The following is a 24,982-nucleotide window of genomic DNA, read 5'->3' as shown; positions in this document are numbered from 1 at the left end:
TATTTTGCCATGTCTGTTGTTTCCGGAGACGACGTCGCAATAAGACGGCGGATCTTCAATTCGATCCTGCTGCTCTGTGCCTTTGTCGGGCTACCGCTGTGGTATGCCACCACGTCCGTGCACCGCGCAGAGCTGCCCACCGCGCAGATCTACAGCCTGTCGTCGCAGCTGAGGTCCTTCGTCAGTTACGAGATCCCCGTGTACGTGACGGTTCCTGCGACAGCGTCCGGTGTGGTTGCCGAGGCACAGCAGCGTCTGGACGCTCTGCTCGGGTCCTTCGATCTGCCGATCTCGTGGCACATCGTCCTCAAACCCGGCGCCGGAGGAGCCCGCGACTACAAGGTGGAACTCGTGATGGACGGGGAGTCGGACAAGATCTACGTTTCTCCGTTCGAAGACCGCAAGATCAGGCTGTACGCGTCGCCGACTGTGATCAGCAACAACAAAGTCGCGGACCTCATCGCGCGCGCCCTGGTGCAGGACGTGTTTGCAGACGAGATCCAGATGTTTGCGCGCTACGACCGGCCCGCTTCGGCAATAAAAATGCCCTACTCGCCCAGATACCACGTCACGCTGTCGCTGTTGCAGGGCGGTACCGACCCCATCGCCTGGGACATCGAGCAGGCAGCCCCGCTGTTCGAGAACTATCTGCGCAGCCTGTCGCCGTACGCGAACTTCACGCTCGATTCGCAGGTCCAGCACTACGGGAAACTCTCCGACAACATAGCACTGCGGTACGACGGCGACAAGAAGGCGTTTCTGCTCAAAGAGGCCGACACGTCCACATTCATCGACTACTCCGAATGGGGGCTGGACCAGAACACCCAGTCGGTGCCGGTGATCAATTTCGTGGCATATGTTCCTGCGTCGGCGGTGCGGCCTATTCTGATTGAAAACTCCGCGTCAAACTCGTTCATCGTGCCGCAATGGGGAGGCGCAGCCATACTCAACACCGATAAGCAGGTGCTCGAGTACGGCGACCTGTTGCCCGTGATGGAGATCTTTGCGTCGCAGCTGTTCCAGCTGGTGGGCGCGCCGTCGACGCCGAAGTCGCCGGCCATCAGAACCGACATCCTCACCAGGGTCCAGTCGCTGCAGAACATGCACAAATCGATCGACAACCTGATCTCGCTGTGCAAGCTGTGTCAGCAATTACCTAATATAAGTGTTCCTGACAGCACGCGTGAGCAGGTGGAGCGGGCCATAGAGAGAATAATGGAAGCTGCAGCCGCCGTCAAAAACGGCAGGTGGGGCTTGGCCAGCTCGCTGGCAGCCGAGGCTTACGTGCTCTCGGACAAGGCCTTTTTCCAGAAGGACATGGTGCAGCAGATGTATTTCCCAGAGGAGCACAAGATGGCCGTGTACACCCCGTTGCTTGGCCCCTTTGCCACGATAATGCTGCTGGGACTGATCCGGCTGGTCAACGAGCAACGCGGGAGTGCGAAACCCAAAGAAGCGTAGCACATTGTTGCGCCGGCTGTCGACGTTTTCTTCCAAGCCGCACGTCCGCTACGTAACAAAAAAAATTCCCAGGCGGCCTAAGCGAAACAAATTACATATATAAAATTTCCAGCTTGCCGGTGTGATTCGCTGATAAAATGTTACTATCGACCGTCCGCCAGCGGGCGCGTCTGAGGTCTGCGTACGTTCTACGGGTGGCTGTTACTGTTGTTTTCCTCATGGGGATCGCGAACGTATACTGGATCAAGAGTTCGCCCGGTCCGAGGCTGAGGGAGGTCCACAAGGCACCCGAGACAGAAAACATCCAGCGCGAAAACGCCACGATCCTGAGCTTGTGTCGGAACGAGGACCTGAACGGGATCATCTCGTCGATCCAGAACCTGGAGGACCGTTTCAACCGCCACTTCAATTACGACTGGGTGTTCCTTAACAATGTTCCTTTTTCGGAGGAATTCAAAAATAAGGTTTCCGCCATGGTGTCGGGCGAGGCGAAGTTCGGGCTGATTCCTGAGGAGCACTGGTCGTACCCCTCGTTTATAGATCAGGAAAAGGCCAGACAGGAGCGCGAGCGGCTGGCCGACATGGGGATCATCTACGCCGATTCCGAGAGCTATAGACACATGTGCCGGTTCAACTCGGGCTTCTTCTACAAGCACCCGCTGCTGCAGCAGTACAGGTACTACTGGCGCGTGGAGCCGGAGGTGGACTTCTTCTGCGACTTCGGCTACGATCCGTTCAGGCTGATGCGCGAGCAGCACAAGATATACGGCTTCACCATCTCGATCTACGAGTTCCGGGCCACGATAGCCTCGCTGTGGGACACGGTGCGGGCGTTCTTGAGCAAGAACCCGGACGCGCAGCACCCGAACGCGCTCGTGGACTTCATCTCGGACGACAACGGCGACTCGTACAACCTGTGCCATTTCTGGTCGAATTTCGAGATCGCAGACATGGATTTCTGGCGGTCCAAGGTGTACGAGGACTTTTTCAGCTATCTGGACGCCTCGGGCGGCTTCTTCTACGAGCGCTGGGGCGACGCGCCCGTGCACTCGATCGCCGTGTCGCTCTTTGTGGACCGCGACAAGATACACTTCTTCGACGACATAGGATACAACCACGGGGTGTACTCGATGTGTCCGCTCGACGACAACGTCTGGGTCACCAACAGATGCAGCTGCAGCAAGAGCTCGGACTTCACGTTCCGCGGGTACTCGTGCGGCCAACGGTACTACAAGGTCACGAATCGCGCGCTGCCTCCGAACTGGAAAGAGTATGCAGATCTATAGTTTTTTTTAAGCAGCCGCCAAGAACACAGCACGAAGCCGCCCGCTGGCGACGTGCGCCAGGAACAGAACCTCGCCAGCCCCCGCCCTGGCGCGCACCTGTGCCAGAATATCCGTCGCAGCAGGCCAAGCCTTGCATATTGTTTCCGCTCTGCAAGAAATTTCGCCTGTGCACGATATTTACTGCGTTCTCAAGCCACTAAAATATACAAACCTCGAGACACCAGGCACTTGTTTTTATGAGACTTCGAATGCTGCGTTCCCCACGATTGCGGTTTCTCATGCTGGGCTCTGTGCTGACGGTGCTGCTGATCACGTTCGGCACCGTAGACCAAACGCACCGGTTCAAGACCTCCTTCAGGGAGCTCACCAAACACTTGGAGGCTTATAATGGCTCGCACGTTGCGCTGGACCAGCCGTGGCAGGCTCCGGTGCCGGAGGCAGCCAGGGAGCCTGCCCAGGAGCAGGGCCAGCAGGATAGCGGCGACGAGCCCCAAGAGGCGGCCGCCCTCGAGGAGAGCGAACAGCCCAGCGAGTCGTCCGCAGAGTCCACCGCGCCGCCGCCGTCGGAGTCCCTCCAGGAGATCCCCCAGAACCCGCTGGAAGGCACCAATCTCGACAACCCCCAGAAACGCAACCCCGACAGGGCCCCCCTGCCGCCCGGGTACCGGGGATCCATGACCCACGAGTACAAGCCGTACGAGCAAGTCCGCGTGGTGAAGGACAAGTTCGGCAACCCGGCCAAGCAGAACGCCACGATGCTGACGCTCGTGCGCAACGAGGAGCTCTACGACATGCTGCAGTCGATCCAGCAGCTCGAGAGCCGGTTCAACAGAGACTATCAGTACGACTGGGTCTTCCTCAACGACAAGCCGTTCACCGACGAGTTCATCCAGCACACCTCGGCGATGGTGTCGGGGACTGCGCGGTACGGGATCATCCCGTACGAGCACTGGTCGTATCCAGAGTACATTGATCCGCAGAAGGCCAAGGAGATCAGAGAGTCAAGACAGTATGCGAACGTGGCCTACGGCTCGAGCGAGAGCTACCGCCACATGTGCCGTTTCAACTCGCTGTTCTTCTACAAACACCCCATCATGGACGACTACCAGTACTACTGGCGCGTGGAGCCGTCGATCGAGTACGGATGCGATATCCTGACCGACCCGTTCAAGTACATGGTGGAAAACAACGTCAACTACGGCTTCACGCTGACGCTCACAGAGTTTCCGAAGACGATTCCGACGCTGTGGAAAACCAGTCTGGACTACTTCCTGCGGCCCGAGGTGGCGGAGCAGCTCCCGTCGGACGAGGAGAACCTGCTCTCCTTCATCTCCGGCGACAGCGGCCGCACATACAACCTGTGCCACTTCTGGTCGAACTTCGAGATCGCCAACCTCGACTTCTACCGCAACCCCGTGTACGAGGGGTACGTGCAGCATCTGGACCGTGCGGGCGGCTTCTTCTACGAGCGGTGGGGAGACGCCCCCGTGCACACGATCGCGGTGGCCAAGATGATGCGTGCGAGCGAGATCCATCTGTTCACGGAAATCTCGTACAAACACACGGTGGCCGGCTCGTGTCCGCTGGACGACGCGTTCAGACGCCAGGCGCGGTGCACGTGCGATCCGGGACTCGACTGGTCGATCACCTCTGGCTCGAGTTGCAACCTGCACTACATGGAGGTTGCGCACCAGCCACACATGGCAGACTACGAGAAATACAGGAACGTTGTGGCTGAGCGGCAGGAGCAGGAGCAGCAGCGCAAGAAGGAGGAGGTGGAGCGCAGACGAGAGGCGGCGAAGCAGCGCGCGGAGGAGAGACGCCAGCGCGCGGAGGAGAGGCGACGGCGCAAGCAAAAGGAGCGCGAGGAGCGGCTGCGTGCCGCCAAGACTCCTGCCGCCAATTAAGCTCGCCTCCCACTGGACACATTGTATATACTGGCGTGCCGGGTTTTGCCTAAATAGAGAGCGAAGTGTACCACGCCTGAGCAAGGCTTATTTCGCGTGCTTTTTTACATAATCTTTCGCGTCCGGCACGCGCTTACCCTCCCTAGGTGTCAAGAAAAACTCTTAAACTGCTATCTGTTAACAAAATGGCACACGCAAACGCTAGGTTCATTAGGTTGGGAATCTTTTCTCTCGTGCTGATGTTCTGCGGATACATCCTGACCAAGGGATCGTCCTCGTCGTACACGATTTCCCCTGGCGTTGCTCCAGCGACCGGCTCGACGGCCAACGACGCCTTGTCCAGCGTGGCCGAGCCGGCCCAGCCAACGGCGGAAAAGGCTGTCGACAACACTCTTTCCAAGCCCAAGGAGGCTTCGGACGTTGCCGCCCCCGCTCTCGGTGGCAAGGAAAGAGCCACTTTTGTTTCGCTGGCCAGAAATCAGGATCTCTGGGAGCTGGTGGGCTCGATCAGAGAGATCGAAGACAGATTCAACTCGAAATTCCACTACGACTGGGTTTTCCTGAACGACGGCGAGTTCAGCGAGGAGTTCAAGAAGGTCACCTCCTCGTTCTGCTCCGGAAACACCAAGTACGGACAGATCTCCAAGGACCAATGGAGCTTCCCTCCTTGGATCGACACCGACAAGGCCGCACAGGTGCGTGAGGAAATGCGGGAGAAGAAGATTATCTACGGCGACTCCATCTCGTACAGGCACATGTGTCGGTACGAGTCTGGGTTTTTCTTCAGACACCCTCTGCTCGAGGAGTACGACTACTACTGGAGAGTTGAGCCCGGTATCAAGATCTACTGCGACGTCGACTACGACGTGTTCAAGTTCATGAGGGAAAACAAGAAATCATACGGCTGGACCATCTCGCTGCCAGAATACAAGGAGACCATTCCTACGCTGTGGAAAACCACCAAGGAGTTCATCAAGGAGAATCCGCAGTACATAGCCGAGGATAATCTGATGGACTGGATTTCCGAGGACGGCGGAAGCAGCTACAACGGCTGCCACTTCTGGTCCAACTTCGAGGTCGGTTCGCTCGCCTTCTGGAGAAGCGAAGCGTACCTCAAGTATTTCGAGTATCTCGACAAGGCGGGCGGATTTTTCTACGAGAGGTGGGGAGACGCGCCGGTGCACTCGATCGCCGTCGCTCTGTTCATGCCAAAGGACCAGGTGCACTTCTTCAACGATATCGGCTACTACCACGTTCCGTTCCACAACTGTCCTATCGACGAGAAGATTCGGAAAGAGAAGAAGTGCATGTGCGCTCCTAATGATGACTTCACATTCAGGCCGTACAGCTGCACATCCAAGTTCTACAGCCTCATGGGCCTCAAGAAGCCGGACGGCTGGGAGAAGTATGCTTCGTAGGTGGTGCACGGGTGCCCTTTCTATAAGGATTACGTAAACTACGACAAGATGGTTTTCCGGAAGTTTATATTTGGCCTTCTGTGCTCTACGGTAGTGAAATGTCGGAGACTGGTGTTTCTGAGCCGCGCGAACCTGCCGATCTGGCAAGAACGCTACTGGTTCTAGAAGAAGGGGCCAAGGATTGTCTGCAGTCTAAGGATTACATCTCGTTTTTGACAATTCTGGATGTCTACATAGGCGAACCCATTTTGTACAAGGAAGAGGAGCGCGAGCGGATACTCCAGAAGCTGCTGGAGATTTTCACCCGCCACCATGAGATGCTGCCTGAGATCGGCTGGGATCTGCCCGCACTTCTGCTTAAGTTCTGCAACGTGGACTATACGCCCCGTCCGCTGGTCGAAATCAAGTCGCTCGTGTGCATTATGAAGATCTTCGACATACTAGCTCGTTATGGCAGTCCGAAGGAGTTGCTATTGGCTGGGTGCGAAATCATACGCGACCTCAGGGCTGATATCGATACGGCCGGGACCGAGCCAGGCCAGGCTGCGAATCCGCCCCTCGGGCTGAGAATGCAGGAAGGGACCCGTACGATCAAGTTCCACATGATTCTGGAGCTGGTCAATACCAGCCTACGGCGCAACCAGACGATATATCCGTCGAAGTTCCTAGGAATGGCTGTTTCTGCGTTGGTGAACTTCATGAAGAATCCAGACCAGCCTATGACAGACCTTGCTGTCGCACGCCGCGTCTACACGTTCATTAGAGACTACGTCCCACCAGACATCCCAGACTCGAATAGGGACTCGATACAGGACCTGACAAAGCTGGTTGATCAGGAAAATTACCTCCAACGGAAATTGCTGCTCCTGCTTCTGTCCGTGGCAGCCGAAACCGCCTCTACTACGTTGGCTCCAGAACTGATCTCGACCGTGTATCCGCAGGTGAGACAAATGAAAGACGACGACAATGTGCTTATGCTTGAGTTCCTGGGACGCTTTGTGAGTCTGTCGATGTCTATGGACGTGGAGCTGGACAAGTCGTTTGGCGAGGAAATCGACAAGGCAGAAAAGGTGTTTGAAAGTGCTGCAATTGGTGAGAATGAGGATATTTTCAAACTCGTGATCGACAACTACAATTCCACTGGGTTCAGACAGAAAGAGCCCGAAACGATTCCCTTTTCTGCTGTTGCTTCTATCGTCCTCTACACGTTCAGTCGGTTTGTGGAGGGCACTCAATACAACACCCCGCTGCCGTCGTTCTTGCAATTGGTCAAGCTACAGTTGTGCATACTGATCCCGTCCCTAATGAGCACCGCCAATGTCCATGGAGGCGCCATTGTGAGTCTGGTGATCTTAAGCATGAGGGTACTGGAGACAGAAGGGTTTGAGTACACCAACCAAGACAGAATTCTTATCCTGGGATATCTTCAGAGTCTATCTTCTCTGTGCCTCCAGTTCCCAGACTTCAACATCCGCAAACTGTTCTACTCGTTAACGATGAAAGTGCTAATCAACCTGAAAGAGCAAGACGCTTACGAGTTTGTGATCGACACACTGGAGAACTGTTCGGCGGAGTCTGTGAGAACATGTATGATTGGAATTCTCAAAGACCTGATCCTGCGCACCAAGCCGGCTCCGGTGGAAAAGCAGATAGAGAATCTACATGTCTCTGCTCCTTCGTTGCCACCGCGCGAGCTGAAATACATCACATTCACGGAAGAGCGCGGGGCAAAGATTCTGCAGCTGCTGGACACGGCGATAGAGGAGACGTTTGCTGACGAAACTGTCGACCCTGTCATATGCGATACGTTACTAGCATACATCAATCTGGTCCTCTCGGTCAAAAAGTTCAGCAAGGGAGACGTCCAAAAGCGTGTCCTCGCTATCAAGCACCACCTGTCAAAGCTGGACTCGTCGTATCAACAGATCGTCCACTTGGTCGAGTACAGCGTCGATAAGGCTGCCGAATTTTATGACATATAGTAATTCTGTTTATAGCCGCTAATAGTTAGTACCACTGCTCAGATAAGTGATGAATGTTGGAACAGATAGTCTCTTCATGCGCTTCAGAGTGAGCTGAGAAAAGGTATCATCATAACAGTTGTACTTACGTTAAAAGAAAATGTGTTGAATAGTTTTCGTCGAGCATCAATTTTTTTCCAAAAAAAAAAAAAAAAAAATATCACTCCGGGTAATGACGCAGGTATCGCAGGAGGATTTCAACTGGCTCTTGAGCCGAACCAAGTCCGCCTATCAGCTTCTGGATGTCGACACCAGCGTCCAGTCCCAGGATCTGCGACGCGCGTACCGAAAAAAGGCGCTAGTGTTGCACCCTGATAAAAACCAGTCCTCAGATGCAGAGGAGCAGTTTAGAGAGATCCTGGTCAGTTACCGAGTACTTGACGAGCCAGAATGGCGCAAGCGGTACGATGAGCACCTAGCGACAGAATTGCAACGGCAAAAAGCAATGGCACAGCAATCTGCACATCAAAAGTCATTAAAAGAGCAGTTGTTATATGAAGAGTCTAGATACAGGCAAAATCAATCCACTGCTCAGTATCGACAGGCGAAAATCGAGCAGCTGAGGCGCGAGACAGAGCAGCTGCGTCGAGCCAAAATAAGAGAAAAAGCCAGCAGCACCACAAATATCGAAACAGACAAGTCACGGTTCCCGTGCAAGGTCCGTGTGCGGTGGAAGAGTAAACCCCAAATAACAGACCTTGTGAGCGCTGAAGTGGTTCAGCAGCTGATGGAGGTTTTTGGCGAAGTCGTCTCTGTGGAAATGAGCTCAAGCACGGATGCTGTTGTCACCTATAAAACATGGCTTTCTGCAGTGCTGGCTGCTACGCACGATTATTCGCAGATTTCTGACCTCTGGGACGAGTCGGGCCTCAAACGGATGGCAAGTCTGCTGCGTTCCGCTAAACTGGTGGAGTTTGACGACACCGGAGACGGAAAACTGAACTTTGACGAATATGCAGGTCTCAGCATGTATAAGCTAAGCAAGCTTGTTCACTAGTCGCTGTCTATCACAATCGTCTCCGGAGACCGCGCCTTGTCTTTCACTGCAGGGAAATTCTTATTTTTATCCTTCCGCTTCTTCGCACTCCGCAAAGACTGCCCCTGTCCGGGAAAATGAGGTTTGTTTGCCGTTTCGTCTTTCTCCTCAAACCCATCCTTATACACCTTCACTGGGAACCCAAAAAAGAGGTATCCGTCTGGCAAGTGTAGGGGTTTGACAGGACCATTTAGGTCGATATCCGGCGTATTTATAGAAGGTTCCGCTTCCTTTGCTATTTTTTTGCCCGACAATTTGACACCATCACCCTGGAACTTCTGTGTACTTTTATTCGCTTCTCGGATAATGTCGCCGTAATTGATTTGCTGTGCCATGGAGCCTGTGCCTTTCAAAGACGGCTGCGAGAGGGCTTTGATTTTATTTTTCTTCTCCCGCTCCTCTTTCAGCGCCTTGTAATCAGGCTCCACGTACCCAACTGGCGGAGCGAAATCCGTCTCCAAATCGGTTTCAATAACGCAAATTCCGTGTGACTGGCTTTCTGGCTTGACCTCTAGTATTTTGATCTTGTATATCTGGTCATTGTAGTCCAACTCGATGATGTCCCCAACTGTCAGCGTGGTGAATTTCCTTAGTGCATTTTCCAAGACGGCCTTGGGATCACTAATGTCCAGAAAGTCCACGCTCTGGGGCTCAAGCATCACAAAGCTTCCTTGCGGAAGGTCTGCAGTTTTGATGTTGACGAGCGATCCCGGCTCAGCAGCAAGTGTGTCGAGCATCCATTGTGGCAAATAACAGCGGCCCTCTTCTGCTGTGAATTCCAGCACTCCGCTGTGGGTGGATTTGCCAGAGCTTTCTGACGTAATGGTAAACAACATCGGGTACCTAATATGGAGCATTGTCAGCTTGTGAAGCGCCGATTGGGGTAGAAAGATTTTGCCCCCGTAGTTGGCATCGTCTTTCCTGTTTACGTCAGGCATCATCGCAATGGGATAGCAGCGGAAATAGTCATCGAAGCCCTGCAGCATTGGCAGCGTTGGCTCGCCAAAGCCAAATCCAAATCCAGAAAACTGCGTTAGAGTAGGATTCAACGAACTTACCATTGGGAGGCTGATAAATATATTAAATCAAATATTTTTGTAAGTGTTTATTTACTCCATTTATTCCTGGTAAATGGAGGACGAGGATTATTTGCTCGACGACACGGACGCCTTGCGCGATCTGATAGACGATGAGAGCGAAGATGACGAGGCAATCGTGTTCTCTGACGATGGGATTATCCCCGAAGACGACGATCCCAATGACGAGGACTTCGAGGCAGAGCAAGATAATTTCGGGTTCAGCGACGAGGACCTTGACGAGGAAGATATCGACGAGGACTTTGAGTTCCGCAATGCTCTACGCGAGGCCAGGAATTTCAAACCCAAGCCGGCAAAGGGCAAAAAAACTCGCGGACTGGCTGCTATGAGACGGAGGATGCGCAGAGAAGAGCTCTCGCCAGAGGTGAAACAGCTCCTTTCTGAAGCCAACGAAGCTTTTGTGCGCAATGATCTTCAAACCGCACAGAACTTGTATCTGGAGGTGGTGAAGCTCGATAAAAATAATTTCAGTGCATACAAGACGCTCGGAGAGATATACAGACTCCAGGGAAATTACAACAAATGCTCCAATTTCTGGCTGTTGGCTGCTCATCTTCACTCATGGGACTTTGAGTTCTGGCGCACTCTGGCAGAGTTGTCTGTAGAGCTCGAGCATACGCGACAGGCTGTTTACTGCTACTCGAAAGCTATAGCTGCCAGCAACGGCAAGGACTACGACTCTATATTTGCGAGAGCTTGTTTGTATCGAGAACGCGGTCAGTACAAGCGAGCGAGCGATAGTTTGCACAAACTGCGAGCCATCATGCCTCAAGAGCCCAAGATATACCGCGAACTTGCCAAAATATATGTTGAGGAAAATCGTGTCAACGACGCAATCAGCATGTACACGCGCATCTTCGAGGAGAACATGAAATTCCGCCGCGGAGAAAAGACAGAACTGAAGACCATTACGTTTGACTGGTCCGAGCTGAACATTCTGCTGGAGCTGTACGGCAAGAAGGCGGCCTGGAACGTGGCAATCAAGACACTCAAGCAGGCGTCGAGATGGATCCAACACAGAGAGTCGCAAACATTCTGGGACGACCTGCCATCTGTGGATGTGGAATTTGATGATCGGCGATTCGATAACCAGAAGTTTCAGGCTCTGAACGCAGAAGAAAAAGCTAGAGAGTACTCTCTTCCCATTGATATTCGAGTTCAGCTCGGATTATTCAGACTAAACTCAAAAAACACCGACGAGGCCCTCAGACACTTTGAGTATCTTCTGAGCGAGAATATTCAGGAGACTGCCGATCTGTTCCTGCGCATCGGCTCGGAGCTGGAGACATTTGGTTTGTATCACGAAGCACTGCGGTATTTCTACCCAGTTTCGGGGGTCTACGAAAACAATCCCGCTGAGCTGGTGCTGAGTATTGCCAAATGCCTTCGGGAGACAGAAGATTTCGAAAACGCAAAGGAGGCTTACACCCGTCTTCTGGAGCACGATCCAGACAACGTCGAAATAAAAGTGGCCTTGGCAGAGGTCTACTTTTATCTTGACGACATACAGAGCATGAGCAAGCTGTACAAGGAGGCCAGAGAGCAGCGCAGCAAAGAGCGGGCCAGTGCGCGTAACAACTTGCTGAAAGACTCTGAGGACGAGGAGGACGAACACGACAAAGAGATGAGCGACGAGCAGAGCGCAAGAGATTCTGAGCAGCTCGCACTAATTGCCGAGTACCCGTCGTCACGGAGGTCGAAGAAGAAGAAGGTTGTTCCTTTGGACCCTGAGCTTTTGCATAAGAAAGAGCTCAAATCCATGACCCGGATCAACGAGCAGTACGTGCGCGCGAACAGACTGCTCGAGCGGCTGGAGGACGACGCGGAGTCTCTGGGGCACGACAGGCACGCAATCGCGTCGATGTGGATAGATCTGGTTTCTGAGCTGATCGAGGTGTTTTCAACATACCGCTGCTTTTTCTCCTCTGACAAAGCGAAGAAGTTCAACACCGGTCTCCGTCGTCGAACCGAAAAGTTGAGCATCGACCAGAAACTGTCGCGACTCCCTTACCTGCAGGACGAGATGATTCTGTCGAAGGAGATGGACTCGGGAAGAATTCCCATTCCGCAGGATGAGTTCAAGGGCATTTCGTTTGAGAAGTGGTTTGACTTATTTATGAAGTACTCCTTGATGATTTCCGAGTACGAGGGAAACGTGGAGGACGCGCTTTCGATCCACGAGATTGCACGCCACATCAATGTCTTCAAGAAAAAGGAGCTCACAATTACGCTTCTTGGTCTCTCTGTTGGCTTCATCACTAACGAGGTTTCCGTCATAATGAACCATCTGCGTATGCTGATGAACGACTATCAGTTTTCTGTGCCTGCGTTGAAGACTTTTCTGGCCGCGTGCAAGCCCACGGAACTGTTTTACCATCCGTACGTGGATGCCCCGAACCAAAAGTATATTCTTCGCCAGATCAAGACCCATGACTCGCTCAAAGAAAAGCGCGAGATATCTGGCATGGCAGCCATCACCAACACCAACGTTGACACAGAGAAATTCCATCCGCTTCTGAACTACATCTACTCCACGTTCCTGTACATGAACAAGTCGTACACGGCTGCGTTGACGTACAGCCTAAAAATATACAGAGACTATTACAACGACCCCTCGCTGGTGTTTCTGATGGGCCTTGCCAATCTTCACCGGTCGATGCAGCGACAAACAATCAACAAGAACTTCCAGATTATCCAGGGTCTGACTTTCATGCTAGAGTACGCCCAATTGCGCAGGGCTGGAGGTGGCTACGAGATGGAGATTAATTACAACCTCGGCCGCACCTTCAACCTTCTCGGGCTGAACACGCTGGCTCTTCAGTTCTATGACCAGGTACTGTTGCTGGACGAGCCTGAGGACGCGTATAATTTGAAATACGAGGCCGCGTATAATAGCTACCTGATTTATTGCTACAACGGAAATTTTAAGCTGGCTGAAGAAATAATGGATAAATATCTGTGTGTATAATATTTTGTATTATTTTATGGATCAAGCATTTTAATGGAATCGATCAGCACCGCGTTGCACTCGTATATACGAGGCTACGATAGAGATAGGCTTTCTAGAGAACTTGAGCGAGCGGAAGAGCCCGTAGACACGGGGGCGGCTCAGCTGCAGGCATCAGACTATCTTCAACAACTCGAATGCTGCAATCTGTTGTGGGTGATCAGGGGGCTTCTCACTGAGCTGTCAGCGTGTTTGGGCGACGAGGTGGTATTTGACAGTGCTGTGAGAAATTACAAGAAGTTACTGAGCAAGGCCAAGGATTTGAAGGAGATGATAGCTGGCGAAGCGATAATACTGACCGAGATCAACAAGCAAACCCAGGAATTTGGGGTGAAGATAAAGGACGAGATGGTTGCGCTCCTTCCAAGATATCTCAGTTTTGGGAACGATTCTCTCCAGTATAATAACAAACACAATGATCTGACCTTCCTGGAGTATCTAAGTTGCAGCTACGAATTTTGCGCCTTGGTAGAGGACGAGTTTTTGCACTATTTTGGCTTCCATAAGCTCTTCGGCCGTGAACTCTCTGCGAATCTGGGACGGGCCAACAAGCTCTCGTACGATGGAGAACACATAGTGCTCGAATTCGGTAGGCAGACAACGTTTTCTGGGTTTCTTCAGAGCGTCGAAAACGTGATTAATTTTTTTAACCTGTTTATGGACCACAACAGAAATGGCGAAAAGTATCACCTGGGAGCCGTCAAACTGAGCGTGTCCAAGCTGCTTATGGCAGCACTAAAGCAGCGCATGTTTGACTCTGAGAACATCTATTCGTTGATCCTGGGCAAATACGGAGCTGGCGACAGCAAGACAATCGGCCAGTTGCAGGTGATATCCGAGCTTCTGGCTCAAGACGGGTGGTCAAGGGACGGTACCTGTGATTTGGAGTTCTGGATTGACGATCTGGTTAGCTACTGGGTAGAGACGCTGGTGGACAAGAAGCTTGATGAAATAAAAGAAATGGCCATAAGTGGCGAGCTCGAGAAGCTTGAAAAGGAAGAGCTATGCGAGAAAGAAGCAGACCCGACAGATGAGGACGACTGGAACGACGAATGGGACAAGGGTTGGGACGAGAACCCAGAAATACCAGAGAATGACGACTGGGACGCCTGGAATGAGGATTGGAAGGATGATAAGAACGATCTGGGTGTCAAGTCCATATCAACAAACAGCAAGCTGTCGAACGTTTCCTCCACAGTGAGATACTCATGTGTTTGCAGTTGGATGAAGAATTTGGTGGCAGATTTTTACAACAACTACGAGCAGCTGAAGTCGAAGGCAGAGTCCGTGGAAAATGCAGAAGGTTTGTTCAAGATGAATATCAAAAAGCTTGTCTTCTGTTTTTTCATGGTTGTTAGCGAATCGTATAGCAGCTGGGTTGCGTTCTACACCGACTACTCCAAGATCGTCGACAATCTGGCTGCCAAGTACTCTGTGAACCTCGAGTCCTGCTACGCCTTAAAACAGCGGCTGCGCATACAACATGTCCAGCAATACTTGGAGACCATATTTAAAACCATCCGTCCTCACGAGGACGTTCTGTTCCGCGACAACGGCTACGAGAACAGCGTGCGTGCACGCCACTCCAAGACATTGCTACACGAGCTGGACGGGGTGTTTGGTGAGATCAATAAAGCGTACGTGAAGGGAACGGGCGTGAACAACGTTCTGGTCCACGAGGTGGCAAGCTCGATGGTGGCCCAGGTCAGCGGATATCTGAGCCAGATGATAATTTCGCGCTCCAGCATTGACTCCGACGAGTCACAAATCCTGTCCGACACGTTGGCTGGCTTCTTGCGTCTTTTGGTGCCTTCTGAGCTGCCTGAACTTCGGAAAATACAGAGCTACCAAAAGCTAGAGCAGATGAAGCTGGTCCTGGACTCGGGCCTGCGCGAGATCCTGGAGAGCTTCTACGACGCGAAATTCTTTGAGCTGGCGACGAGCGAGCTCGTCGGACTGCTCAAGAGCCTGTTCGTGGACTCTTCGCTGCGCCAGAGCGTGATTGACGAAATCCTAGAAATGAGAAGTAATTGAATATAAATATATATGCTTACCAGTCGAGCTCGCCGAGCGTCTCTGGGTTCGAACCCTGGCACTCGATCTTGGAGCACAACTCCTCGAGCTCCTGAGCCTCACTAGAGTTTGGCTTGCCGCCGATTCTGGCCGGGTTAATCTCTTTTCCCTCCTTCTGTTCGAGCTCAAAATGTTTCCTGACCATATCTTTCACCAGCCCCTGGTAATGCAAGACTCCGCGCTCCTTAAGAGGGTGGAGGTAGCCCGTGGAGTAAATACCCTGGTTCAGATTTTTCTGCGTCTGGACGCACAGGTTGAAGTCCTCGATCTCGACCTGCTGCAAGAAGTCGACAAAGTCTTTTTTCTTGTCCTCGGCAAGGCCCTTCTTGGTGTAGATATCGTACTGCAAAATAGTTCTCGACGGAGCTATAGGCAGCACTCTGATCGAGTAGAAGGCTGGCGAGTAGCAGTTCACGCCGTTGCTAGGGAACAGATAGCACCACAGGCCATTGAAAGTTCCGCCCGGGTTCTCTCTGGTCTTGACAGTCTTCTTTTTCTCCTGCTTCTTTCTTCCAAAGCCAAACCAGGACGACTCGGTGTCCGGGTCCTCCTCCTCGACCTCCTCGACCTCATCCTCAACGATCTTCGCATAGTGACGGCAGTAGTTGCCCTTAGGAACCACCTTGTAGGTTTCCATCTTGAAGGCAGAGTTGAGGCCGGGGTGGGCAGTAGGGCAGTGGTAGCACTCTTGGTAGCCATCCATCAGCGTTTTCCAGTTGAACTCGCCGTCCAGCTCGTAGGACATGTGGTACTCGTAGTCGTCAAAATCGTACTCGGCCATCTCCTCGTCGAGTCCTTTGAAAAACTCCTCGAATGGAGTGTACTCGTCGGTGTTGTCGAAATTAATGAAAACCAGGCCTTCCTTCGTGGTGTGGCTTCTGATCTCGAACAGGGAGTTGGCCTTAGGGTCAAAGCCCTCAACCTCGTTGAAGTGCGGTGCCTTGGTCAGCAGGCCGTCGGTGTTGTAGGACCAGCCGTGGTACTTGCAACCAAGAACAATCGACGAGCCCTGCTGCTTTCTCACCACGGGATACGCTCTGTGTCTGCAGACGTTGTGGAAAGCCTTGATCTCGCCGGCTTTGGTTTTGATCAGGAAGAAGTTCCAGCCCATAAAGCTGTAGGAAAAGTAGTCGCCTGCTTTTTTGAAACGCTGCTGGTGCGTAACAAAAAGCCAGGACCGCGCAAAAATAGCTTTTTTTTCGTAATCGAAAACTTTCTGCGAGGTCCACCAGGAGGCAGGCAAAGTGTGCTCTCCTGGAAGAAGTTTCTCGTCGGCAGTGTCCGGTGGAGGTGGAGCTGGTTTGGCAACTGTGGCAGACATTGACAACAGCAGAGAGCAGATAGGCCGTATTTTATAAACGTGCGGAATTTACACCCGTATCAGGAACCCAGATAAGAGAGAAATGCAATTCTTTTTTCGGAAATTATTTCAGCTGATAGACGGAACTTCAATTCATGATACCACGACTTCCAATTCTAGTTCCGGCAAGATCTTTCATCCTCTATCTCTATAGCTCATCCTTTATGTTTGCCTTTGCTGGGAACAGAATCGTGTACTCGATGAACAGGTCGCCGTACTCGTCCACGCTGCCAGCCACGGGCATTCCGCGACCGCGGATCCTCTCCACCTCGCCGCTCCGCACCATCTCGCCCGGCGCGCGCTTGAGCAGCACCGTATTATCGTAGTTATCAAGGAACGGAATTGCGCGCTCCCATCCGCCCCTCAATGCTTCTTTCAAAGTCAGAATTTCCGTCCTGTACAGATTATTTCCGACGCGTCGATAGCCCAAATTGCCGCTCTTGCTTTCGACAATCTTGACCCGTAGATCGCCCGCATCCCACTCGGGCGACTTGTTGGATTCTCCCTGGTACACCTCAACGTGGTTGCGAGGCGTTCCCGGTTGCAGATGGAAATTATATTTGCGTTCCCCACGAACAACACCTTCGCCGTGGCATTTTTTGCAGTGATGGGTGATCTGATTTCCCGACCCCTGACATTGCGGGCATGGACTCTCAAACCGCTGGAACATGCCAGGACCCAGCTGTCTCTTGACCACCACACGGCCGCTACCGTGGCATTGCGAACAGGTATGTGTTTTTCCGTCCTGCGACCCCGAGCCAGAACACTTGTCGCATATGTTCTGCATCTGCAATGAAAAATCCGTGTCCAGCCCGTTGTAGAACTCTTTCAGTGTGAACTCCAGCTCGGTCGAGCTGTCTGCGCCTCGCGGTCTGCCGCGGCGCTGCTGCTGGCCGCCGAAGAAGTTGGCGAACATATCGAACGGGTCGTGGTGCTGCTGCTGGTGGCCGCCGCCCTGGAGGCCCTCGTGGCCAAAGTTGTCGTACGCAGCACGCTTCTCCTTGTCCATAAGCACTTCGTACGCCTCGCCAATCTCGATGAACTTGGTTTGCGCCGAGTCGTCGCCCGGATTCTTGTCTGGGTGGTATTTCTTTGAAAGGTCTCTATACGCTTGTTTGATTTCCTTGTCGCTAGCATCCTTCGAAACTCCGAGGATCTGAGTGTTAGTCCTACCAAGCACCAACACTTACCTGATAGTAGTCCGTCTTGGCCGCCACAACAAAGGCAAGAAGAAAGAGCGAGAGAATTCCCCATAAGCGCATTTTCTGTATTTCTATAACACGTCAATCCATTATAAATATTTTTTTTTCTCGATATTAGTTCTCCGGGCTGTGCTCTGTAATAAGCGCACAAGATTTAACTATTTGATCTAGCTATCGTCAGATGCGGTCAATGCCCCCGCCTCGCTATTCGAGGTACAGAACTGCAAAAAGAATCTGGCGATCCATCATCAATTTGCTATCCACAGGCTATGTCTCGGACTCCTCAGCTTTTCTCAATCTACGAAACAACACCACCAAGCCGAACCATAAAACAAAGATCCGCAAATCCAGATGGACCAAGAAACCAACTTCGCGAATGAAGCTGTCCAACAGACTCTCGAACAGAGTCATCCAGGAACTCACCAACGAAGAAAACAGCGGCGAGCTTATTAGCAACATGTGGTCCTGGAGTTCTCTGTGGCTCTCTCTTTTCTCATTTTGGAAGTCTCCGAACGTGGGCTCCGCGCGCAAACAGTCACGATCCGGCGTCGGCAATTTTAACGTCAACCTCTCCATCTAAACATTGAATTTGAGCCAGTCCCAGTCCCCTGCAAATGTCTCGCCCATTTGCATATTGTCTGACTTGAAACTGTCTGTCCGGATAGGCCGGGGAGCAACTTTCATCGTGGAGTTGTGTTCTCCAAGCTCCACGGCGGCACGTTTACGCTTGTTGCGCTCAGTGGCTTTCGGGCCTGATGCAGTGTTGTTGAGAGGGCGAATAACACCGTGCAGCTTGAAGAACAGACCGCATGCGTTGCATAAAAGCCTGTTGTCCGACGTTTTGCGCCACAAAGGAGTCGTTGACGTGAAACAGTTCTCGCAAATCGGTTGTTGAGTGCCCTTTGCCGAGGCAGGCGTCACCGTAGGCACAGACCGGGTGCTTGCCGTTGTCAACGTGGGCGACAGTTTATCGTACACTGGTCTATCGCGACGGTCCAATGAAACCTCCAGAGTGTTGATGTAGTTGGCCAAGCTGTAGTCGGAGGAGGCCTTCTCCTCTTTAATTGAAGTCAGAGGCTTCTCCCTGTCAGACTGCGCAAAGTTGGCCGTGTCCATCATCTCCGACATGTTGTCGTCGAATTTCAGGAAATGGTCCACGTTGAAGTCGTCAGTTTGCCTTCCCTGGGAGGACGTGTGCTGATGAGTCATACCAAGCTGGCTGTGCTGCGTTTGAGAAAACTGGAACGGCTGGGCTGCAGCGGTCGAGAATATTGAATTAGTATTAGAAGACAGTGAATGGCTGGTCTCCGGTGAAAAGTAGTCGTTAATGTCCATGCGCTCTTTGGAATCTATTGTAATTGGGTCGGTTATGGAGAATGCTGGTTCGTGCTCCGTCGAGGATATCGATGAACGGAACGGCTCGTTGGCGGAGCGGACGTCGGGGTTGACTCCGTACTCCTCCTTTGAAATTCTGCGGATGTGTTCGATGTAGTCGAATTCCGGGTTTTCAGGCGTCTCGGCGCCCAACAACGATTCAGGAAAATGCGGCTTTGCCAGGGATAAATTATTACTGGATTGCGAGTCTGAATATTTGTGAGTGTTGCGGGGAACAGGGGTCTTGGTGATTTTGCTGGTCGTGTCGGAATTCCTGCGCCGCTTTACGTTTTCGATACTATTGAGTCTCCAGGACAGGTTCAGAATACGCTTGTTGTTGGGCAAGAGGGTATTTTTGTTGTTGAACATCCGCCATATCTGCAGCGACGTGTTGCACTGCTCACTGAACTCCCGTTCAATCTCCTTTTTCAGAAGTTTGATATGGGACTCTGATTTCTGGGCCGGAACATTTGCGTATTGCATTTGCTGTGGGCGAAAGTTGTGAAAGTGGGTCAAAGTGTGAACTTGGATTCGTCCACCGGTAGTTTGGAGTGGTGTGTGTAGAAATCCGTGACCTGGACGTGAACTTCGTGTAAGAATCTAAAAGCACTATCAGTTTTGGATTTGAGGCCTTTTATAAGAAGGCTCCGCCATTGGATGTTGCATTACTGTAGTCATAACCTACTGCATATAAGCTGCACTTTTTCTGTCGGCAGATTTTCTGTTTGCATTGTCGGGATAAAAGAAATATGCGCAGCTTGCGGATTACCAATTATTTCAGCGCTCGGGGCATTGTCGCACTGAACAAGAGATAAGGCAAAGGGAAATTACGATTGTACGGATCTTGAAACCTATGGTCTGATTGGCCTATCGTGCGCCAAGCTGGCTGTTCTCCCTAGCGGCCTATTGTGTACAGAGCTTCTCTAGCACCGCAATCGCAGGGCAGTGCACTCACCCCTGTGATTGTTCTCGGTAAAAAAAATACACACTTATCACATCGCTACAGGCTGGCCCGTCGGTCTGTCTTTCGATTTTCCCTACTATTGGAGCATATTTCTTATCAGATCGTAACTCATCCATTGCACAGCCATCGCCGGACAGATCTTCCAGATGTTCGCAGGCAGTCCCTTGTACAGGCCCTTGTACCCTTCCTTGCGCACGATCTGGACCAGCGCATCCGCCGTCGACTTGTACTGGAACCCCATTTCTCCTCCCGCGAGCGTCGCCACTTGGAACCGCCGGCGCAAAACGTCCATCGGATAAATTATAGTCTGCCCTACACTCCCGCTGATGGCTCCCAGAGTGAGCGCGACGGCTGGGTTTTTGCGGTGTTTCTCGGGCACCAGCTCCTTCATGCTCTCGTACATCGTGAAGTTGAGCGCCGTGTACGGCGCCACGCCCCACGAGGTCGGCATAATACCTCGATAAAGCGCAGATATGCCTCCCTCGTTGCGATAAATATTCACAAGACTCTGCCACATCCCAGGCGGCTTCTCGACTGAGGCCCGGCTCTTGAGGTTTCTGAGCTGCGCTGTCTGCACAGAGAGCCTCGTCTTCACCAGATCCATCGGGTACGATACCAGAACCGACAGAAATCCGGCCACGGTCCCGGCCACCAGTCTGCCTTCTGTGCTGAGGCTGCCGTCTGGACGGGCCAGAAACCGCTTTAGACGCTGGTACGACGCGTACTGCACGGCAGAATAGGGAATCACGCGGATGCAGTTGATGCCGTTTCCTCGATACAGCCCCCTGTACCCTTCCTCTCTCCATATCTGGAGCACCGAGCGGAAAACACCTTGGTACGAATTTGTTGATCCTTGGACCTGCTGCAATACCTTGACGCGCTCCACAGGCGATACGGCAGTCCGCGACAGCGCCCCCGCTATACCCCCGGAGATCAGCGAGAGCGCGGGTTCCGGCAGGGACAACGCCGAACGTTTGTTTTCCATTTGAAGAATTGTCAAGAATTTACCGTATCGGAAAATATTTCACCCTCGAGCCTGGCGGGGCAATTACTGTTTACATTGTCAGTGCTACATAGCAGACAGTAAGCGCAAATTAGAGCTCCACACCTAGAAAGCTTATCATTTAGCTTCTTTTGGTGGCGGGACCGGTAATGCCAGCATGCTCTGTCATGTGACTGCAGTCCGGTGACTCCGGCCGGAGGCGCCACGGCCACCACAAGCAGGAAAGTTCAGTCGCGGAGATCAAATAGACGCCGGCGGGCATCTAGCCGCCCGCCTATGCACTCACGATTGTGCCGCCGTTGACCTTTTTTCCCGTCTTCGAGATGGCCTGCAGCACTGTGTCGTAGTCGAGGTCGCTTATCACGTCAACCGTCTGTTTCTCAAGCGAAATGTCGACATTCTTCACTCCTGGGAGTCGTGTGAGCACGCGGTTGACAGCATTGGAGCAGCCGGAGCAGGTCATCGTGACATCGAACTTGTAGTGTTTGGAAGACATTTGCACAAATTAATCTAATAATTATATGGCAATTTTCGGCCTTTTATATTTTTACGCAATAATCTCTCAATTACTAATATCACGACGGCAGGCATCAGTGTGATAATTATAGGGCTAGCCTGTGGGGGTTGTTTGTAAACAGTAGGAGCAATGCAGAGGCCTGATATGTGAGGCGACCCGAAACCTGCTTACCTTGAATCTCCTTAGGCTTCTCCCTTCTAATCAGTCAGCCTCTAGTAGCGCAACTTAGATGCGTTTATCTTAACCAGTCTGCCACTACAGTTCAAGAAGGAATGTTCAAAAGTCAATGACCGGAGGAATCAGGAGTCATCCACCGGAGATACGCTTTCGATTACTCTTCGTCCACTGAATTCTGTCGGTCCGTACTCCTGACTCCAAAAGCCAGAAAGCGGGTGAGGCAAGCCAGCAATCGAGTCCGGAGCGGGTTCCCACAGAACTATGCATTGTAGCAGGCCACTTTGTCCTGCCCAATGCAAAGTAGACGTGAATATATTTGAAGCTGGAAAAAATTTTAAAGTCGATAGTCCCACCCTGCTCCTTGCACACACCCCTGCCCTGCCAAACGTATTCTGTTTCCAAGTAACCAGATCCCTCCTTCGCGGAAAATTCTTAAAAGTCAAACATAGTTTCCTCTGACCAAATTTTGCACTCGCTGGATCTTCAACAAAGGCCGGCTCCAGTAATTTTCACCCTTCTTCATTGCTAACGGCCGTTCCTTGATCAACTTGTTTTTATTATGACATCCCGTTACAACGTGCTGTCAATTGGGGCTCATCCCAACCTTGCCTTTTACAACTGGCGGTTGTTCAGCTCCAAAACGTGTGATCTCACGGTGGTCAGTCCGTCCGCAAAATCCAATAACACGTTCCAGTGGAGTTCTGCGCAATTCGGCAATTCCAGGTACTCGCTGACAACGGTATACGAGTCTCTCGATCCGTATTTATCCAGCACAGACTTCTCCAGAACCAAGATCGACTACATATTCGTTTCTGCCACGTCGTTGCAGGATCTTTCTTTGGTGTCCGCCAAGCTGGCCAAGGTGTTCGTGGCACAGCTCTCCGTCGGCGCAGTTCCCGCGATTATCGTCGAGTCCACGAACTTCGTCAATTTGGAGCCGTTTGTCAAGCTGTCAATGCAACTCGAGGCAGACGTCCCAGTGCTGTCCATCATGTCCGACTACGATATCCGTCTTGTGGGAAACAATAACTACCACGTGTACAAAAGCAAAAAGGAAAGTGATTTGCTCTACGTCGGCCGTAGTGGTACCGAGGATGAATACACAAAAACCGACATCAAACTCATCAACGAGATATCGGACCTCTTCGAGAGCGCCGGGATTGACGTTTACAAGCTCAGCACCCCGGTTGAGTTCTTGTCGTACCAATGGAAATTTGCACTTCCTAAAATAACTATTGAGCCGTTGTCCATATTATTCGAAAAACCGTTCCCTGATCAGCTCCAAGAACAAATTTTGGCAAAACCTCTGATCTCGGGGTTGATCAAGGAGATCATCAGCGTCATCAAAACCATGGGATGCAAGCTTTTTAAGAGTTATGACAGCGAGTCCTCCATGCTCCAAAGATTGAGCCAATTATACCCGGTCGTTGACCTAAGCCCCGATTATTCAGAGGCCCCGAAACTGTTTTACGACTTCTACAACCAGAATGAGATATACCTGGACCTTCTTGTGCTGCAACCTATTCTGATTGCGGATGACTTCCACATTAAAACCCCATACTTGGAATTCTTGTACGCCATGATGACGCAAGCATGCAACAGCAATGTCTCCACTTTAGAGCACCCAACGTCGATATTCTGGTTGCGCAAAAACGCTGAAAATATCAGACACCTGAAACTTCAACAGGATGAGCTTTCAGTGAAAAACGCCTTGAAGGAGAAGGAGATTGCGGAATCGGCAAACAGATTAGCCCAACCCGCAATTCAGCCTTCCTCAGTCCATCCATCTCCCCCAGCCTCCCAGGCGGACAACTATGCATTCAACTTTGAAAATAAGGAGTACAACCAGCCCAATAACCAGAGATCATACACCACGAATCTACAACCTGCTATGGCAGCCAACGGTCAATACGTCAACGGAACCGTTGTTCAGGATCAGAGCATGGATGCTGATCTTGAAGAGCTCTCTGAAATGGCCCGTGCGTATGTGATCTCCGACCAGACGCAAAACCCTCAAGCACCAACTGGCAGCTACCAAGCAAAACCGACTCCGAACATTTTTGCTCAACAGCGGGAAGCTCAGCAGGTCCAGCCGCAACCCCAGCCTCAGACTCAGCCTGCACAACAGTACCAACAGTATTTGCCTCCGCAGCAGCAGAATCCAGCACAGCTTGCTCAACCTGTTAGTGGTCCTCAAGTGCAACAACAATATACCGCTCCTCCTGCAGGCACAGAGTACTACAACGACTCGTCTTCCCCATCTTACATGCCCCAACAGGGATTGCCTCACGGGCTCCCATCCCAAGGATTGTCTAGCCAGCAGCAAATTTTGACGCAGACAGCACCTCCTGCGCCTGTCAGAAGGCAACCAGTACCAATGTCTTACACACAGGACAACTTATCGATGATATCCGGAATGAATGGCCACCAATCCACGTACGAGGGACAAGATTGCTACGGGCAAATGGCCAGGCAGCAGAGCAGACAATTTAAGCCTACGTCCAGAAAGAACCGCAAGTCCACAAACATACTAAGTGGTGTTGCGCTCGGGAACGACACCAGGGGTATGCCATCAAGACAGTCCATGATGCTCGGGCCTTCTCAGAACCCCGGCATGAACAACATGCAGCAGCCATATCCTATGAGACAAAGCTCCTCGGGCACTTTGAATCAAATGACGAGGAGGAGCCAGACGTCCAATGGCTTAGGCATCAATGGGCCATACAAGCAGCCAAAACCGCAGCATCAACAGCCTGCTCCTCCTCAGAAACAACCTCAGCCATTTGCTCCGCAGGAGCTTGCACAAGCTCCTAGAGCATACCCTGTTCCTGCTGTCACTGCAGAGGCTGCTCCCCAGGGCGGGTCTGGCTCTGGTTCGGCCTCTGTTTCGGGTTCCGGCTCCGAATCCAGTCTGCCTGCTCCATCTCAGGCAAACAACCTGCTTCCGGTGCCAGAGGCGACACCGGCTCCAAACACTCCAGCATTTACTCCTCCGACGACGTCGGAATCAAAGACTACCGAAAAAAAGAAGAAGAAGAGGGGTTTCTTCGGCAGGAAGAAGTGATACATTATGTAATTC

At 51.9% G+C, this 24,982-nt stretch overlaps 14 protein-coding genes across 14 annotated transcripts; 9 read left to right on the top strand and 5 right to left on the bottom strand.

Annotated features, from left to right (window-relative positions):
- Nucleotides 1–9: 9 nt before the first annotated feature.
- Nucleotides 10–1,461, top strand: KL911_002598 (uncharacterized protein; the record flags this gene model as incomplete). Its single annotated transcript, XM_043197684.1, has 1 exon — nt 10–1,461. One exon carries the CDS (start codon nt 10–12, stop codon nt 1,459–1,461), a length of 1,452 nt encoding a protein of 483 aa, XP_043054878.1.
- Nucleotides 1,462–1,598: 137 nt separating this feature from the next.
- KL911_002597 (uncharacterized protein) lies at nt 1,599–2,747 on the top strand (the record flags this gene model as incomplete). Its single annotated transcript, XM_043197683.1, has 2 exons — nt 1,599–1,613; nt 1,737–2,747. The coding sequence occupies 2 exons, from the start codon at nt 1,599–1,601 to the stop codon at nt 2,745–2,747; spliced, it is 1,026 nt and encodes a 341-aa protein (XP_043054877.1).
- A 236-nt stretch (nt 2,748–2,983) lies between these two features.
- KL911_002596 (uncharacterized protein) lies at nt 2,984–4,654 on the top strand (the record flags this gene model as incomplete). The annotated part of the gene is made up of 1 exon (XM_043197682.1): nt 2,984–4,654. One exon carries the CDS (start codon nt 2,984–2,986, stop codon nt 4,652–4,654), a length of 1,671 nt encoding a protein of 556 aa, XP_043054876.1.
- Nucleotides 4,655–4,839: 185 nt separating this feature from the next.
- Nucleotides 4,840–6,072, top strand: KL911_002595 (uncharacterized protein; the record flags this gene model as incomplete). The annotated part of the gene is made up of 1 exon (XM_043197681.1): nt 4,840–6,072. The coding sequence occupies one exon, from the start codon at nt 4,840–4,842 to the stop codon at nt 6,070–6,072; it is 1,233 nt and encodes a 410-aa protein (XP_043054875.1).
- A 98-nt stretch (nt 6,073–6,170) lies between these two features.
- KL911_002594 (uncharacterized protein) lies at nt 6,171–8,054 on the top strand (the record flags this gene model as incomplete). Its single annotated transcript, XM_043197680.1, has 1 exon — nt 6,171–8,054. The coding sequence occupies one exon, from the start codon at nt 6,171–6,173 to the stop codon at nt 8,052–8,054; it is 1,884 nt and encodes a 627-aa protein (XP_043054874.1).
- Nucleotides 8,055–8,265: 211 nt separating this feature from the next.
- On the top strand, nt 8,266–9,041 carry KL911_002593 (uncharacterized protein; the record flags this gene model as incomplete). The annotated part of the gene is made up of 2 exons (XM_043197679.1): nt 8,266–8,954; nt 9,023–9,041. 2 exons carry the CDS (start codon nt 8,266–8,268, stop codon nt 9,039–9,041), a joined length of 708 nt encoding a protein of 235 aa, XP_043054873.1.
- A 45-nt stretch (nt 9,042–9,086) lies between these two features.
- KL911_002592 (uncharacterized protein) lies at nt 9,087–10,190 on the bottom strand (the record flags this gene model as incomplete). The annotated part of the gene is made up of 1 exon (XM_043197678.1): nt 9,087–10,190. The coding sequence occupies one exon, from the start codon at nt 10,188–10,190 to the stop codon at nt 9,087–9,089; it is 1,104 nt and encodes a 367-aa protein (XP_043054872.1).
- A 70-nt stretch (nt 10,191–10,260) lies between these two features.
- On the top strand, nt 10,261–13,194 carry KL911_002591 (uncharacterized protein; the record flags this gene model as incomplete). Its single annotated transcript, XM_043197677.1, has 1 exon — nt 10,261–13,194. One exon carries the CDS (start codon nt 10,261–10,263, stop codon nt 13,192–13,194), a length of 2,934 nt encoding a protein of 977 aa, XP_043054871.1.
- Nucleotides 13,195–13,227: 33 nt separating this feature from the next.
- KL911_002590 (uncharacterized protein) lies at nt 13,228–15,267 on the top strand (the record flags this gene model as incomplete). Its single annotated transcript, XM_043197676.1, has 1 exon — nt 13,228–15,267. The coding sequence occupies one exon, from the start codon at nt 13,228–13,230 to the stop codon at nt 15,265–15,267; it is 2,040 nt and encodes a 679-aa protein (XP_043054870.1).
- Nucleotides 15,268–15,283: 16 nt separating this feature from the next.
- Nucleotides 15,284–16,627, bottom strand: KL911_002589 (uncharacterized protein; the record flags this gene model as incomplete). Its single annotated transcript, XM_043197674.1, has 1 exon — nt 15,284–16,627. The coding sequence occupies one exon, from the start codon at nt 16,625–16,627 to the stop codon at nt 15,284–15,286; it is 1,344 nt and encodes a 447-aa protein (XP_043054869.1).
- A 187-nt stretch (nt 16,628–16,814) lies between these two features.
- KL911_002588 (uncharacterized protein) lies at nt 16,815–18,327 on the bottom strand (the record flags this gene model as incomplete). Its single annotated transcript, XM_043197673.1, has 2 exons — nt 16,815–17,835; nt 18,149–18,327. The coding sequence occupies 2 exons, from the start codon at nt 18,325–18,327 to the stop codon at nt 16,815–16,817; spliced, it is 1,200 nt and encodes a 399-aa protein (XP_043054868.1).
- A 117-nt stretch (nt 18,328–18,444) lies between these two features.
- Nucleotides 18,445–19,725, bottom strand: KL911_002587 (uncharacterized protein; the record flags this gene model as incomplete). The annotated part of the gene is made up of 1 exon (XM_043197672.1): nt 18,445–19,725. One exon carries the CDS (start codon nt 19,723–19,725, stop codon nt 18,445–18,447), a length of 1,281 nt encoding a protein of 426 aa, XP_043054867.1.
- A 468-nt stretch (nt 19,726–20,193) lies between these two features.
- Nucleotides 20,194–21,705, bottom strand: KL911_002586 (uncharacterized protein; the record flags this gene model as incomplete). The annotated part of the gene is made up of 2 exons (XM_043197671.1): nt 20,194–21,086; nt 21,492–21,705. The coding sequence occupies 2 exons, from the start codon at nt 21,703–21,705 to the stop codon at nt 20,194–20,196; spliced, it is 1,107 nt and encodes a 368-aa protein (XP_043054866.1).
- A 757-nt stretch (nt 21,706–22,462) lies between these two features.
- On the top strand, nt 22,463–24,967 carry KL911_002585 (uncharacterized protein; the record flags this gene model as incomplete). The annotated part of the gene is made up of 1 exon (XM_043197670.1): nt 22,463–24,967. One exon carries the CDS (start codon nt 22,463–22,465, stop codon nt 24,965–24,967), a length of 2,505 nt encoding a protein of 834 aa, XP_043054865.1.
- Between the last annotated feature and the right edge of the window lie 15 nt (nt 24,968–24,982).

The sequence above is a fragment of the Ogataea haglerorum genome (genome assembly GCF_019207285.1).
Source record: "Ogataea haglerorum isolate 81-453-3 chromosome Unknown 81-453-3_NODE_6_length_583072_cov_95.821986, whole genome shotgun sequence".
In the NCBI taxonomy this organism is placed as follows: domain Eukaryota; kingdom Fungi; phylum Ascomycota; class Pichiomycetes; order Pichiales; family Pichiaceae; genus Ogataea; species Ogataea haglerorum.
Note: the sequence above shows the minus strand (reverse complement) of the source record. Positions and strands in the feature narration are given on the sequence as shown.